The following is a 12520-nucleotide window of genomic DNA, read 5'->3' as shown; positions in this document are numbered from 1 at the left end:
GTAAAACATATCTAAATTCTCCAAACAGAAACAAAAATTACCTGGTCATGATACCTCTTTCTGGGTCTTAATTTTTTAAGGAATTTCAAAAATTAGAAATTTCTCATACAAATAACAGTTCTGTTGTGTAGACTCAGCTAGGTTTCAGTCTTAGATTTATGCCAAGATTTTTTTTCATTATTCTTTATTTTCTGAAGCCAGACTTGCAAATAACCCTTAGAGAAGATGGTGTATTTTTTTCCTTTTACAATTCTCATGTCTCTTCCATCCTTTCTGTACATCTACCATCAACCACTCAGTCTTCTAACAGCTAACAACAATAATGGTACTTTAAAATTCAATTGTGTCTCTCATGTGAGGTATTAACATGTATATTTGCTAAATAAACTCCTTAGAAGTGTAACTGAAACTGCATTACAACATTTTCAAAAGCTTTTATAAGTATTCCTTTGGGACAAGGGAAAGAAAAACTTCAGTTTTGGCATCTAGTGACATAGCAATCAGCTAATCAAGGCAAAAAAATGAATAGCCCAAGTTTATAAGAAATGATTGGCAGTACAATCATCTGTCAAACCCAAATGAAATATTTAAATCAAGGAAATGCTTTCAAAGTAGGTAGCAGATAAAGTAATATAGTCACACATCAACAATGACTCTACATCCTTGTCACTCCCAACCCATATATACCTGCACAAAATTAAACCCGGTTCTGAGTATAAGTACAGATAATTAAATATTTCCAGAACACTTCCAGATCCACAGGGGTGCATTTAATCCAAAGGAAACTGGTACACATATACCTGTGGGTCTTTATATAAATAGACTGGTCCCAGGGACTTAGTACTGTCCTAATTTAACAATTTTGGTTTCGTAAAGCTAGGAATTCCATAAACAATAATTGAGATTCTAGTTTTACTTCACACAATACAAGTCAAACTGATTTCAGAATTATGACAAGATGATGTGATTTAAAAATAGCTCAAAACTTTCAGAAGAAAACTCTGCTTATTAAAGTTCTTTGCACCAAAAAGATCTTTGACAATAATTTTCTAAGACACGAAGAGCTCCCATAAACAGCATCTTTACTGAGGCTTGTTAATAAAGCAAGTGGCTGCTTTATTTTAGACCCTTGCCTCTCCATAAATGGAATTTAAGTATAATCAGAAGAGAGCAATAAAATACACTGACCTGAATTTGCTGCTGCAGTAGATTGATTTTGTGCTGCTGTTGCAGAAGTTGCTGCTGTTGTCTTGCAATCTATTAGAAATAAAATTTCCATAAAATTAAAAGAGTAATAGTGAAACTTCAATACTACTTAGTGAAAAAATCATATTTGTTATTCAATATATTTTATTAAGCATATTAATTTTTCTCAGATGAGGGATATTTTAGAGGCAACTTTAAATTTAACACAAAAATCTAGTTAGCCAATAAGAAATATATATTTTAAGCACTGAGGCCTTAACTCTGCAAAGCACAGAAACACAGGTTTATTTGTGTGCCTGTGAATAATTTCATTACTATTCAACAAAGCATATAAGACTGTGGTGATCTTTGACTATGATGCATTACTGTTAGCTACAATGGGAATGAAACATATGCTCAAAATTAAGTGCTTTTCTGAATGGGGATGGGATTATGCAGGTGCTTAAGGTTGAACACACATTTTCCTGCTTTGCTGAACTGGACCCTCAGCTAGTATTACTTAGATGTTTCACTATGCAGCTCAAGCTTCTAAGGTGAGCTTCTGTGCCTTCATTCACTATGAGCAGCACATTACTTCATGTGTAAATATCCAAAATCATCCTTGAAACTGTTTAGGGAAGCAGAGCCTTATTCTGTGTAAAAGCAGTACCTGGTGCTCAGTAACTCGTTCTCCACACAATACTATGAAATATGTAGATATTCTTACTCTTATTTGGTAAATTCAGTAAGGGATCTGGAGGGTAGAGATGCACTCTATTCTTTATCTAACAAAGACTGAGAGAGGCAAATGATCAGGTGAGGGAACACTAAGAGACTGGTGTGAGAGAATTCGACACAGATACCTCTTCTACCTCTCTGATTGCCACACAGCCAAAATCATCCCAGAGCAGAAAGGAAATAGGCTCCTGCCCTCAGACCACAGAGCTGCTCCCTGCAGTGGGTGATGTGGATGGCAGCCACAGGGGAGAAGCCACAGGGAGCTGGGGGAACAACTGGAACTTCTGCTTTTGAAGGGTAACTGTGCAGCAGACTAAAATGAGGACAAGATTTGTGTTTCCTGGAAATCCCAGCCTCAGCACTTCTGCCACCTTCATTTCTTAAGTATAATTTCCCCTCCTATAAATATTTATCTAGAGCAGAGGAATCACATAAAACAGCAAGGAGTTGGTGACAAAGGTACTTTGGTCACACAAATACACTGTTACAGTTTTGCCAAAAATCCTCCCTGTCTCCTTCCCCAACATCTTCTGAGGACACTTACTCTATTATAAACAGAGAAAGCTAAGTAAAATGTTTTTATGACAAAAAAATTACAGAAATGTAGTAAGGTTAGTTTGGAAATAAACAATCACATAGTTTTAGTGAAAACTGTTCAGATTAACTCATAAGGAATTTGCAGTCACATATTAACAGTTTGTAATTGTGCACACACAGAGACCAAGGCTATAATTTCCTTAATCTCTCACTCTGTCACCTGGAAATAACTGTTATTTTTTTCACTTAAATTCACTTTATTTTTTTCAGTTAAAATTCATTTTGGTACGAGAAACCAACACAAAATTCATAATATTTTAAGTCTTGCACATGGCCTCAAAGAGACAAATTAAGGTTTACATGATTCTAGGGCTGAATCAAGGCAAAATGCCACACAAAAAGGGAGTCAAGCAAATCTCAAAGACCAATACACTGATGCTCATAACAGGACTCAAACTCCTTTTAGGAGCCTGGTGTTCAAATAGTTCTGGATGAACCTTCCAGGCAAGAGAATAAAATATGGTGAGTGAAGACTGAAGGAGCAGACCCTCGTGTGTGAGTGAAAAAGGTAATTGAAACAGAGCTAGCAGTCCACGTGCCCAGGTAGCCCAGGGACAAGTCCTAGGACCTCAGGTATATGTTGTCAGTACAGTGGTCAGCAGTAGTGTCTATGCTTAGTAAAACAATTCTAATGGTAACACTGCCATACAGAATATTTAAAACATGTATGAGGGCTGGAGTTACTATTTTGAATGAGTAATACACCAATTATGTGATTCCATCTTAGAAGTACAGTGCTTGCAACTAAAGTCTGTTGGGTTTATGTCCATATTGCCACTGCTGCTAAAATCTCAGAGAAGGTAAAACATTATTATAATACGTAGCTTCAAAAAGGAGTTATTTGCCATTTCATATTGAAATCAGACAGAGCATGGAGCTACATCACAGGCCATTACTTCCAGTGCTGTATTTTTTTTTTTCACAGGTACACAGTGCTCTACATCCAGAATTGTTTGGAGCTGCTTGTGACCTGGGTGCAGCTTAACATGATAAGCTATAGCCAAGGCAAGGAGGAGATTTATGTTTACAGTGCAAAGGCACTGATCTCTCAGAGTTCTGACTGCTTGTGAGCAGTAGCTGTATATACAATGTACCTGCATATACAATGTAGTGCCATTTCAAGAGACATTTCCTGATGAAAACAAGAAATACACCACAAAGTAACTAATCTCAGTGGTTTCCCTTAGATGGAGTAGCACTGTGACAGAAAATGCACCCAAGACCCCGCAATGCAATTACCATCGCATCGTCTTGATGTATAGGCTTGACACAGTAAAGTAGGGTACACAAGCACCATGTGGCTCAAATTCTGAATTTTATTTGCCTATCGGTTGAGCTACATGCTCGCTTCATTGAGCATGACAACCTAGTTTTAAGTGTCATTTAATTTTCATTTTGAAATATAATTACAAAGTGTTCACTGTAAGATATCACTCGTCTGCAAATGTGTCAAGATTAATTTGTGCTAGCTTATTCACAAGTGTCAATAGTTAATTACTGTGTCATCTCTAGATGGCTAAATGACATTCTAACTTCTGATTTTTTACAGTGTTCCTTTATGTTATTTTCCATTAGGGGATGAGTCCATATTCCTACATGTGGGCAAATACCCAAGCACATAAAATACCAGACGTCACAACTCATTAAAATCAACAGAGCATATATTGCTGTATATATCCTATAAAATACGTTTAACTGAAAAGATAATTCCAGTAATAATGTCAGATTCCTAAAAACCACACATTAATTTGGATCCATCTTATCTAATGCCTAGAGAACTAGTGTATGGGATCATTGTTGTTACACATTTGTTCTACGAGAAAAGGACAGTTCTTTGGACAACTGCACTTTTGAAACAAACAAGCAAGCAAACAAAAAAACCACCAACAAAAAAAAGCAAAAGCAAAAAACAAACCCTTCACAACCTGAACAAACAAACCAAACCTTACTTGTAGAAGATACTTGAAAGTTTCAGAATGCTTAAGGTTTTTTGTTTAATTATTTTCTTGTCAAAACCAGAAAGAGTTAATGATTATAATCTGGCTTATTTGTAACTCTCAAATTGCACTACTGCAAGAAACAACTGTGAAATCTATCAAATGCCATTTTTTCTAGGAAATTATTTTAATATCCATCCCTATTTTTTTTCTCAGGGTCCCATGTATTTTCTCTTTCTGGAAAAAAATATGCAACTTCTGAGGACATTTAAACTCTTTTACCAGAAAACATGAAAAGAAACACCGAGCAGAAGAGTGGTTTTGATAAACATTTTTCATGAACCACTTTCACAGGTTTCTTTCTTGAAACCTCACCTGTTCTTGCTGTTGGCGAGCAAGGTCCATTTGCTGCCGTTGTTTTTCAATTTGTGAGGCTGCCAGCTTCTTCTGTTCATCGTGGGCAGCCAGGAGCTGCTCCCGTAAGCTGATCAGCTGCGTGATCATAGTAGAGAGCTGTCGCTCTTTTTCTGCCAGGCTTTCTGGTGTACCTAAATATGCAGGAAAGATGTACTGTAAATATGAGATAGACAATTGTTACAAAGCAATTATTTATTAAAAAATAAAAGGCTGAATCACCAACATTATTATTTAAAATAGCACCTTGAATATATATTCTACTAACAAATCTCAAAAGAATCTAACACATAGTTTTGCTGTGCTCTAAGCAGGGGAGGATGTAACAGAAATCGGAGCAGAAAAGACAGAGTATTTCTTTTTTTTCTGACAGGAGGAGTTAATGATACACATACCTATATTTTTTTCCTTCTAAATCTGCCCACTGTGATAAATACATTTGGAGTTTATTAGATATAATTTTCCTTCACTTTATAAATATTTTTTGTTTTTTACCCCAAGTATGTAAAAATGCTAAAAATAATTTAAAATATGCTGTTTGGTGGAAGAAGCAGTTTAATAGTTTATTGATCATTTCTCTAAAATACCCATATATCTGGTGGGTCATTTAGGTAAATGTAATCTTTGGTTGTTGAGTGTGTATTAAAAATGAGCTTTGCTTGTCCCCAAGAGAAATGGTTAACCTGAGAAAATGGCTTAAAAATTTTCATTTAACTTTCAAAGTTTACTCTACAGAGAGCACTTAATTATATGAAACTACGGTACATTTATTCTTTGCGCTAATGATGCTTAATGGTCTGTTTATGGGCAAATTGCATGGGTCTCTTAAGTAGAGAGTACAGGGTCCTTTTGCAAGTCAATCTAAAAATATTGCACCTTATGTATGAACATATTACACTGTCAGAAACTGCAATGTCAGTTCCTATATTTGAGCCATACACTATGTTTTCTTGTGAGCACCTCAGACTCATAGCTCTATAAGAGGCAATATAATTACAGTAAGATAGCAGGTCAGGAAAATTGGAGGAGAATGTGAAAGAGGTTAACATTTAGAAGTGGGATAAATAAAGAAATTTTATGTTGTGCAGGAGAACTAGAGGTAGAGAAGAAGAAAATCAAATCAAGAACTAGTAGGGTCTGTAATTTGCCACAATTACATGATATGTGGTACAAAAGAGAGGATATTTGCAAACTTCTTTTCCTCAATTCGCAATTCTCTACCACTTACACCATGCTATGATGGGACCAGTATGACAAATTCATTTGCAAAAGCAGCACACAAAGACTTCTGTCTATAATTGCTTCATATGGAAAAAAGAAATCACATGGCTTAAGCAAAGTCACAGAAACAAAGGATACCTGGTTTCCTATATATTTATTAATTACATTTTGCAACAAGAAGTACTGAAAATACTCAATTTCTTATCCACTATTAACTATCTGAGTTTAAAGAGTTTCCAACAACCTGACGTTTCAGTACCCTATAATGCCTAATCCTTTTTCAGTATGCAGTGTTGTGGTAGAAATTTTAGATAGAGTTAGTGATTTCCTTAGTCACAGGAAGTGTGATGGATGCAGGAAGTTGAAGGACACTCATTTAGAAAAACTCATTGCAAAAACTTAATGTTGATGTGCCCTACTGAAGTAATAAAAAACTTCTGTGCCAAAAGCTGTTTCAAACAAAAACAAAGCAACACAAAAAACCCCAAACAACAAAAGATTTTTGAAAGCAAGCTTAGGCAGGTATGTGGCCAGGAAAATGCCTGCACTGAAGATACTGCCTTGCCAGGATCCATTAGCATGTACTGAGCTCCATGCTGCTGACATCTGTTCAATTATCTGCAACTGCAGGACAGACTTACCTTAACCCTCTTAAACTGTGTTATTCAGTCTTGAAGATTTTTCACGACAGTTCAAAGGTTATTTAGGTGGGTTTTGAATACACTATTGTACACTGTAATTCATTTTCATGGGTAAAAGACTGTTCTACCAAAGAAAAATTCCCTTGCCCAATGTGACTAGAAGATATGAACCACTCCACCCATTTTAGAAAACCAATGGGAAGCAACCTGCTGCCTCAAATGATACTTATTGCCCTCCACTGCCACCTGGGAAACGACAGCTTGAGACTTTCACATCTGTCAAGCAGCTCTGGCATTGTAATGCAGGCCCCTGAGCTTGCAGTCATAAAATATTTTACACACCCAAAGCAGATATTAATCTCCCACTCCATTTCCATATTCTTCTGTACAGCTTGTACTTGCTTCATAACATGAGTAGAAAGCTACCACAAAGAGTGCCTGCTAAGGCTACAAAGTACAGTTGTTTTGTTATGATTGCTTAGAACCATTTGATAGAGTTACCACAAATTTATAGGGTCATTTTTTTTCTTTCATTTTCTGATTTTTTTTTACAATAGCAGGCAGAAGTAACTTCTTTTTCAGGAATTCACAGTAATTGGTTTTTTTTCCTTTTCCCTCCAGAGAAAGACATCTGAAATAAATGACCCCATTTTATGTACTCTGCTCTTTAATTTGTACTGTGCTATGTAATCCAACAACAGAATAAAACTGATGACCACAAAATATACACTGTGCTCCTGGAAAATAACGAGACCTCCATGAAGCTACAAGACACCTAACCAGCACTGCTCAAGACAAGAAGAAGCATAAGATGAAAATGTTCTTGCATGAACAGTCTGGGGGGAGGTATAATTTAATTTTAGAGTGGAAAATCCCAACCATTATTTTACAGTTTAAATACCAATAAAAACCAACTTGCTTAGAATGCAGACCAGATTGAGCTGATCTGGCTGGGCCAGGAGAGGTCATCAGTAGCTGTGTGCCATCATCATCTGTTTTGCATCCACTTACTTCAGCAAGCAATGAGATTCCTAAACTCATTACCAGTAAATAAACTTCTGCTGCTGACTAAAAATATCTATAAATAGTGAAAAAAAAATACAGCTACCTGTAAAATGTTGTCTTGGGTTGAGCTGGCAAACTACCACAAATGTATTTGCTATAAAAACAGATAAAACAAAAAGCTTAGTAAAAAATAAACAATAAATATGCCAGCTTCCATAAAATATTATATACTACAGCTCTCTCTCTGTTCCAATCCTATTCTCTTACTCCAGAGATAGCAGTGCATTTTTTTCCATGGGGTCTTCCTTATCCCCAAAACACATCTGTCTTGAGTTTCCCTCAGATTTGTCAGGTGGATCAGTGCTCCCCAGGGCCTGCTCCATCTGAAGTATTTTAATTTGACTAAACACCTGATTTATTTTATCTCTCCGATGAGAAAGGCAGTTTGTCTTAATAGAGCCTGTCAGCCTAGAGTCCCATTCACAGCAATTTACAGGCAGTCAGGGATGCTGGAAAAGAAGAGTGCTGTGATTCTGTATTTTATCCTCCTCCAGAAAGCACCTAAAAGCAGCTATTCACTGCTACTGCATGTGGCATTTTAGAACTGAATTAGCTTTTTATTCAAGTAACTACACTTGTTGTGAATAGCTTATCTGTAAAATTGCTACATTCACTACTGATTTTATTAACCTTTGGCTCTATCACAAAATGGTCTTCAGTTAGGAAAGACCTTTAAAATTGACACATTTTTCTTAGGGGCTTTTATTTCAGTGACTTCAGATATACTGAATTTGATCCATTGACTCCCTTTACCAGCAGTATTTAAAATTTTGAGTGTTGTTTGGAAGCTGATAATGTTTAAGGACTTTTTTTTTTTAATGAAAATTTGGCAGTCTCATCAAAAGTTCAGAAAAATGTTATTTTTCTTAGTTCTTTTGCTTGCCTTTGTGATAATAATCATTAGTTGACAAATAATTTGGTTGTAGTAATATTTTAATTTTTCCTTGTGTGCTTATTTTTTACCCTTTATTTTAGATTTCAGCACAAATTGAGATAAAATGGTCAGATTGAAGAGAACTGAAGCATCAAAGAGAAAGTTTGAGTAATTCTGGTCATAGGTCAATCTAACCAGGAGTGAGAAAATAAAAAGTAGCTATAAATCTGCTAGAAAAGAGAGAAGAGTTCAACTTTTGGTCTAAAATTACATTTAGAAAGACTCCTGCTTCTGGCAAAACCCTACCTTTTAAAACTAATTAGAATGCTACATGATTTCTGGTACCTAAAGTGATAGAAAGAGAATCATATAACCGACATTGCATTTATTGCAAATCATAAACCTCATCCTGCATTTTATCTACTTAGATTTCCATAAGCATTCCAACAAAAAAAAAACACAACAAAAACCCAAAACAAAACAACAAACAAACAAATAAACAAAAAAAAGGATTGTTAAAAATCTACTATTCTGTAGGTATAGATATATAATTCCTGTATCAATCACTGGTTTACCACCTTACAACAGTCCTATTACCTCTTACTGCATATTCAGACTATACACAGATGTAGCTACATGTCAACAAATGCTGGAGGCTTTTCAATGTTAAATTTGGTGCTGCCCTTGTGGCAAGCTGTCATAAGAGAGAAGCGGAGTAATAACTGCTGATAAGAGAAAAAAAGAAGCAGGAATAACAAAAAATAGACTTCTAGGCTTACACAGTACAATTTAGACTAATCTCTTTGACACTCAGGAAAAGAAAACTAGATAAAGCCACATATTCTATCAAATGAATTAAAGACAAAATACTGGAGTCATAAGCAAGCCCAAAATTTTATAGGCATGATACATAGCTTGCTGAAGTAGGATTCTTACTTGTGATACAATATTACTGTGGGTTCATGAATGCGCTTGCCTTAGTTTCCCAACATGTATACAGAGTAAAACACTACCAATCAGAGGGTTTTATGCCTGGTTAGTTAATGTTTCTGAAGTGCTTTGAGATCCTTGTATGCAATCTCTACACAGCTGCAAAGTATTATTGGTTCTCTTGAATTCTGTGATTAGTGTAAAGCATGACAAATATTATTCTGGTTTATGCACTGCATCTAAACTAACTTTTGCTCCATACACTTACAGGAAATACAAATTAATAAATCAAAAATGATTACTCCTGTTATGTTTCTAGAACAAACACATAGTGTGACTTTTATGAAATCAGAAGACAGTAATGCGAGAAAGAAGCATGGACTTTGCCAGAAACTAAGTATGGCTTTAAATCACATAACTGCAGTTCCAAAGTGTCATCATCCAAAGCAATTCAGCCAACAATCAAAAATGATTTTGAATCAAGTTAAGCAATTCCAGCTTTTTTTTTTTTTAAAAAAAGCCTTTATGAGTCAATTCCTCTGTTAGATTGAAGGAGGGTTTTATTGTTTTATGGACATTGTTTGAAGAGAAAGCAAAAACACAATGCTGAACATAAAAGAAAGCGTATTTGATCTTAGTTGCCCAGAGATAACCTGGTTAAACCATTCTGTCTAACACGCAGTCTGCAGCACACATCAGATGGGCTGTGATGTCTCTACTTCACAGGCTCTGTCCAGCATTTAGCATTTACCCTTTTTTGATTGGGTCACCTTTTAAATGCCACAAAATAGGGCAGAAAAAGTCAACAAAAATAAACAGGAAAAACAGAAGAAAGTAACAATCTAAGGGAAGGGCTTCGGAGATAAAAGTCACTTTGTAAGGGCTGTCTGACTAAGGAGCCCCCTTGCCATTGCAGCAGAATCTAATTTGAGTTCTAACTCCAACAGCAGTTGAAAAAGCTTCCACTCTAAAGGGCCCCAAGTGTATCATAAAGATAAAGCATTTCAGTAGAAAACAGCCACAAAGACCTCTATTATCTTATCAGTCTTTGGTTACAACAGCTGAACCAATATGACTAAGTTCTGAAAGACTTTTTTTTACCCCTTCTTTTATAACACTAGAATACTGGAATTTCTTTATTTCATGATCACTTAGCAATTGTTGATGTTCCCATATGCTACTGTCCAGTTCTTAGTCAATAAAAAGTTTTATAAATGCTGCCATTGTGCTTTGTAGCATCCCAGTGCAGAATGCAGCACAGAAAACATGTCCAGCATGCAAACCACACTGGATGGCTTCTCTTGGGAAGGTGTGAGATCTCTTCCCTCCCTTATGTCTCAAAATGATTCTGCATTTTAAGCTTTAATCCTGGAAATTTTATTATCACAGGCCCAAGAATAGTAAATGGGAATTAATATTAAGAACTACTGAAAACGTTCGGTAGAGAAAAATCTGTTTGTCATATTTTGAAAAAGAAAAAACCAGTTAAATTAGCTATGCTTATGAGAAGATGAAAATACTTCACTGATAATCCACAGGTTTCATCCTAGTTTCATGTGTAATAAACCTCAGATGTTGAAATAGTTTCTTAGGTGGAAGCACTTTCAAATTGATATGATTTGCAAAACAGCAAACTTTTAATACAATCCTATACTTATCACAATCTGGACTGTCTTTCTTAGATTAGCCATAAAATTGCAGGTAGCTGAATGAATATGAAATCAACTCAGTAAGGCCACTGACCCTTCATTTTCCCATGTCATTGTACCCATAGGCAGGTGAGGGAGAGGGCAGGGACCCACAGCAGCAGGAGTGGCTGGAAAGCAGCCAGGTGGAAAGGGACCTTGGGGTACTAATTGACAGGAAGCTCAACATGAGCCAACAGTGTGCCCAGGTGGCCAAGAAAGCCAATGGGATCCTGGCCTCTATCAAAAATAGTGTGGCCAGCAGGACCAGGGAAGTGATCTTTCCCCTGTACTCTGCATTGGTGAGGCCACACCTTGAGTACTGTGTTCAGTTCTGGGCCCCTCAGTTCAGAAAGGATATTGAGGTGCTGGAGCGAGTACAGAGAAGAGCAACAAGGCTGGTAAAGGGACTGGAGCACAAGCCCTATGGGGAGAGGCTGAGGGAGCTGGGGTTGTTTAGCCTGGATTAGAGGAGGCTCAGAGGTGACCTCATCACTGTCTAGAACTACCTGAAGGGAAGTTCTAGCCAGGTGGGGGCTGGTCTCTTCTCCCAGACCCTCAGTAATAGGACAAGGGGGCACGGGCTCAAGCTCTGCCAGGGGAAAGTTAAGTTGGATATCAGAAAAAAATTCTTTCCAGAGAGAGTAATCAGGCATTGGAATGGGCTGCCCAGAGAGGTGGTGGATTCACCATCCCTGGAGATTTTTAAACACAGATTGGACGTGGCATGATCTAGTAAATAGACTAGAGTTGGACCAAGGGTTGGACTCGATGATCTCGAAGGTCTTTTCCAACCCAATTGATTCTATGATTCTATGACTTGCTCTCCTCCATCACGACAGACACCTCCCTGGCTCTGTGCATGCTAAGTTGTTGGCAGGGCTCACAGCACACACCAGGGTCCTGCACCCATGGCCCTTTAGTTTGGATCATTCCAAGGCTTTCATCCAGTAGACACATCATTCTTCCCTAACCAAGGGAGGCAGTGAACATGCAGAAGAGCGATGCACATCCAGATCTCCGCCTGACTGAGCTGGAATATAGTCAGGAGTCGCTGGGCACAAGTACCCTCCCAAACACTTCTAAGTGTTCATGTTCAGTTGAACCCTATTCAACCACTGAAAGTGGTGTGCTCTGCTGGTTTTTCTCTTCTCAAAAGATTATGAAAGATTTATCCCTTCTTCAGACTTTGACAAATCACAGAACCATTTATTCTGCATTAAGAATGAGCAA

General features: G+C 37.0%; 1 protein-coding gene across 1 annotated transcript in view; it reads right to left on the bottom strand.

Annotated features, from left to right (window-relative positions):
- Positions 1 to 12520, bottom strand: part of SOX6 (SRY-box transcription factor 6) — a 262705-nt gene that overhangs the window by 142080 nt on the left and 108105 nt on the right. The window contains exons 6-7 of the mRNA XM_071558897.1: positions 4833 to 5005; positions 1189 to 1257 (exon numbers count right to left, since the gene is read on the bottom strand). Coding sequence (XP_071414998.1) covers positions 1189 to 1257; positions 4833 to 5005 — 242 coding nt within the window. The remainder of the gene's footprint in view (positions 1 to 1188; positions 1258 to 4832; positions 5006 to 12520) is intronic.

This window comes from Pithys albifrons, chromosome 6 (assembly GCF_047495875.1).
Source record: "Pithys albifrons albifrons isolate INPA30051 chromosome 6, PitAlb_v1, whole genome shotgun sequence".
Classification (NCBI taxonomy): domain Eukaryota; kingdom Metazoa; phylum Chordata; class Aves; order Passeriformes; family Thamnophilidae; genus Pithys; species Pithys albifrons.
This window is presented reverse-complemented; position numbering and strand designations above follow the sequence as displayed.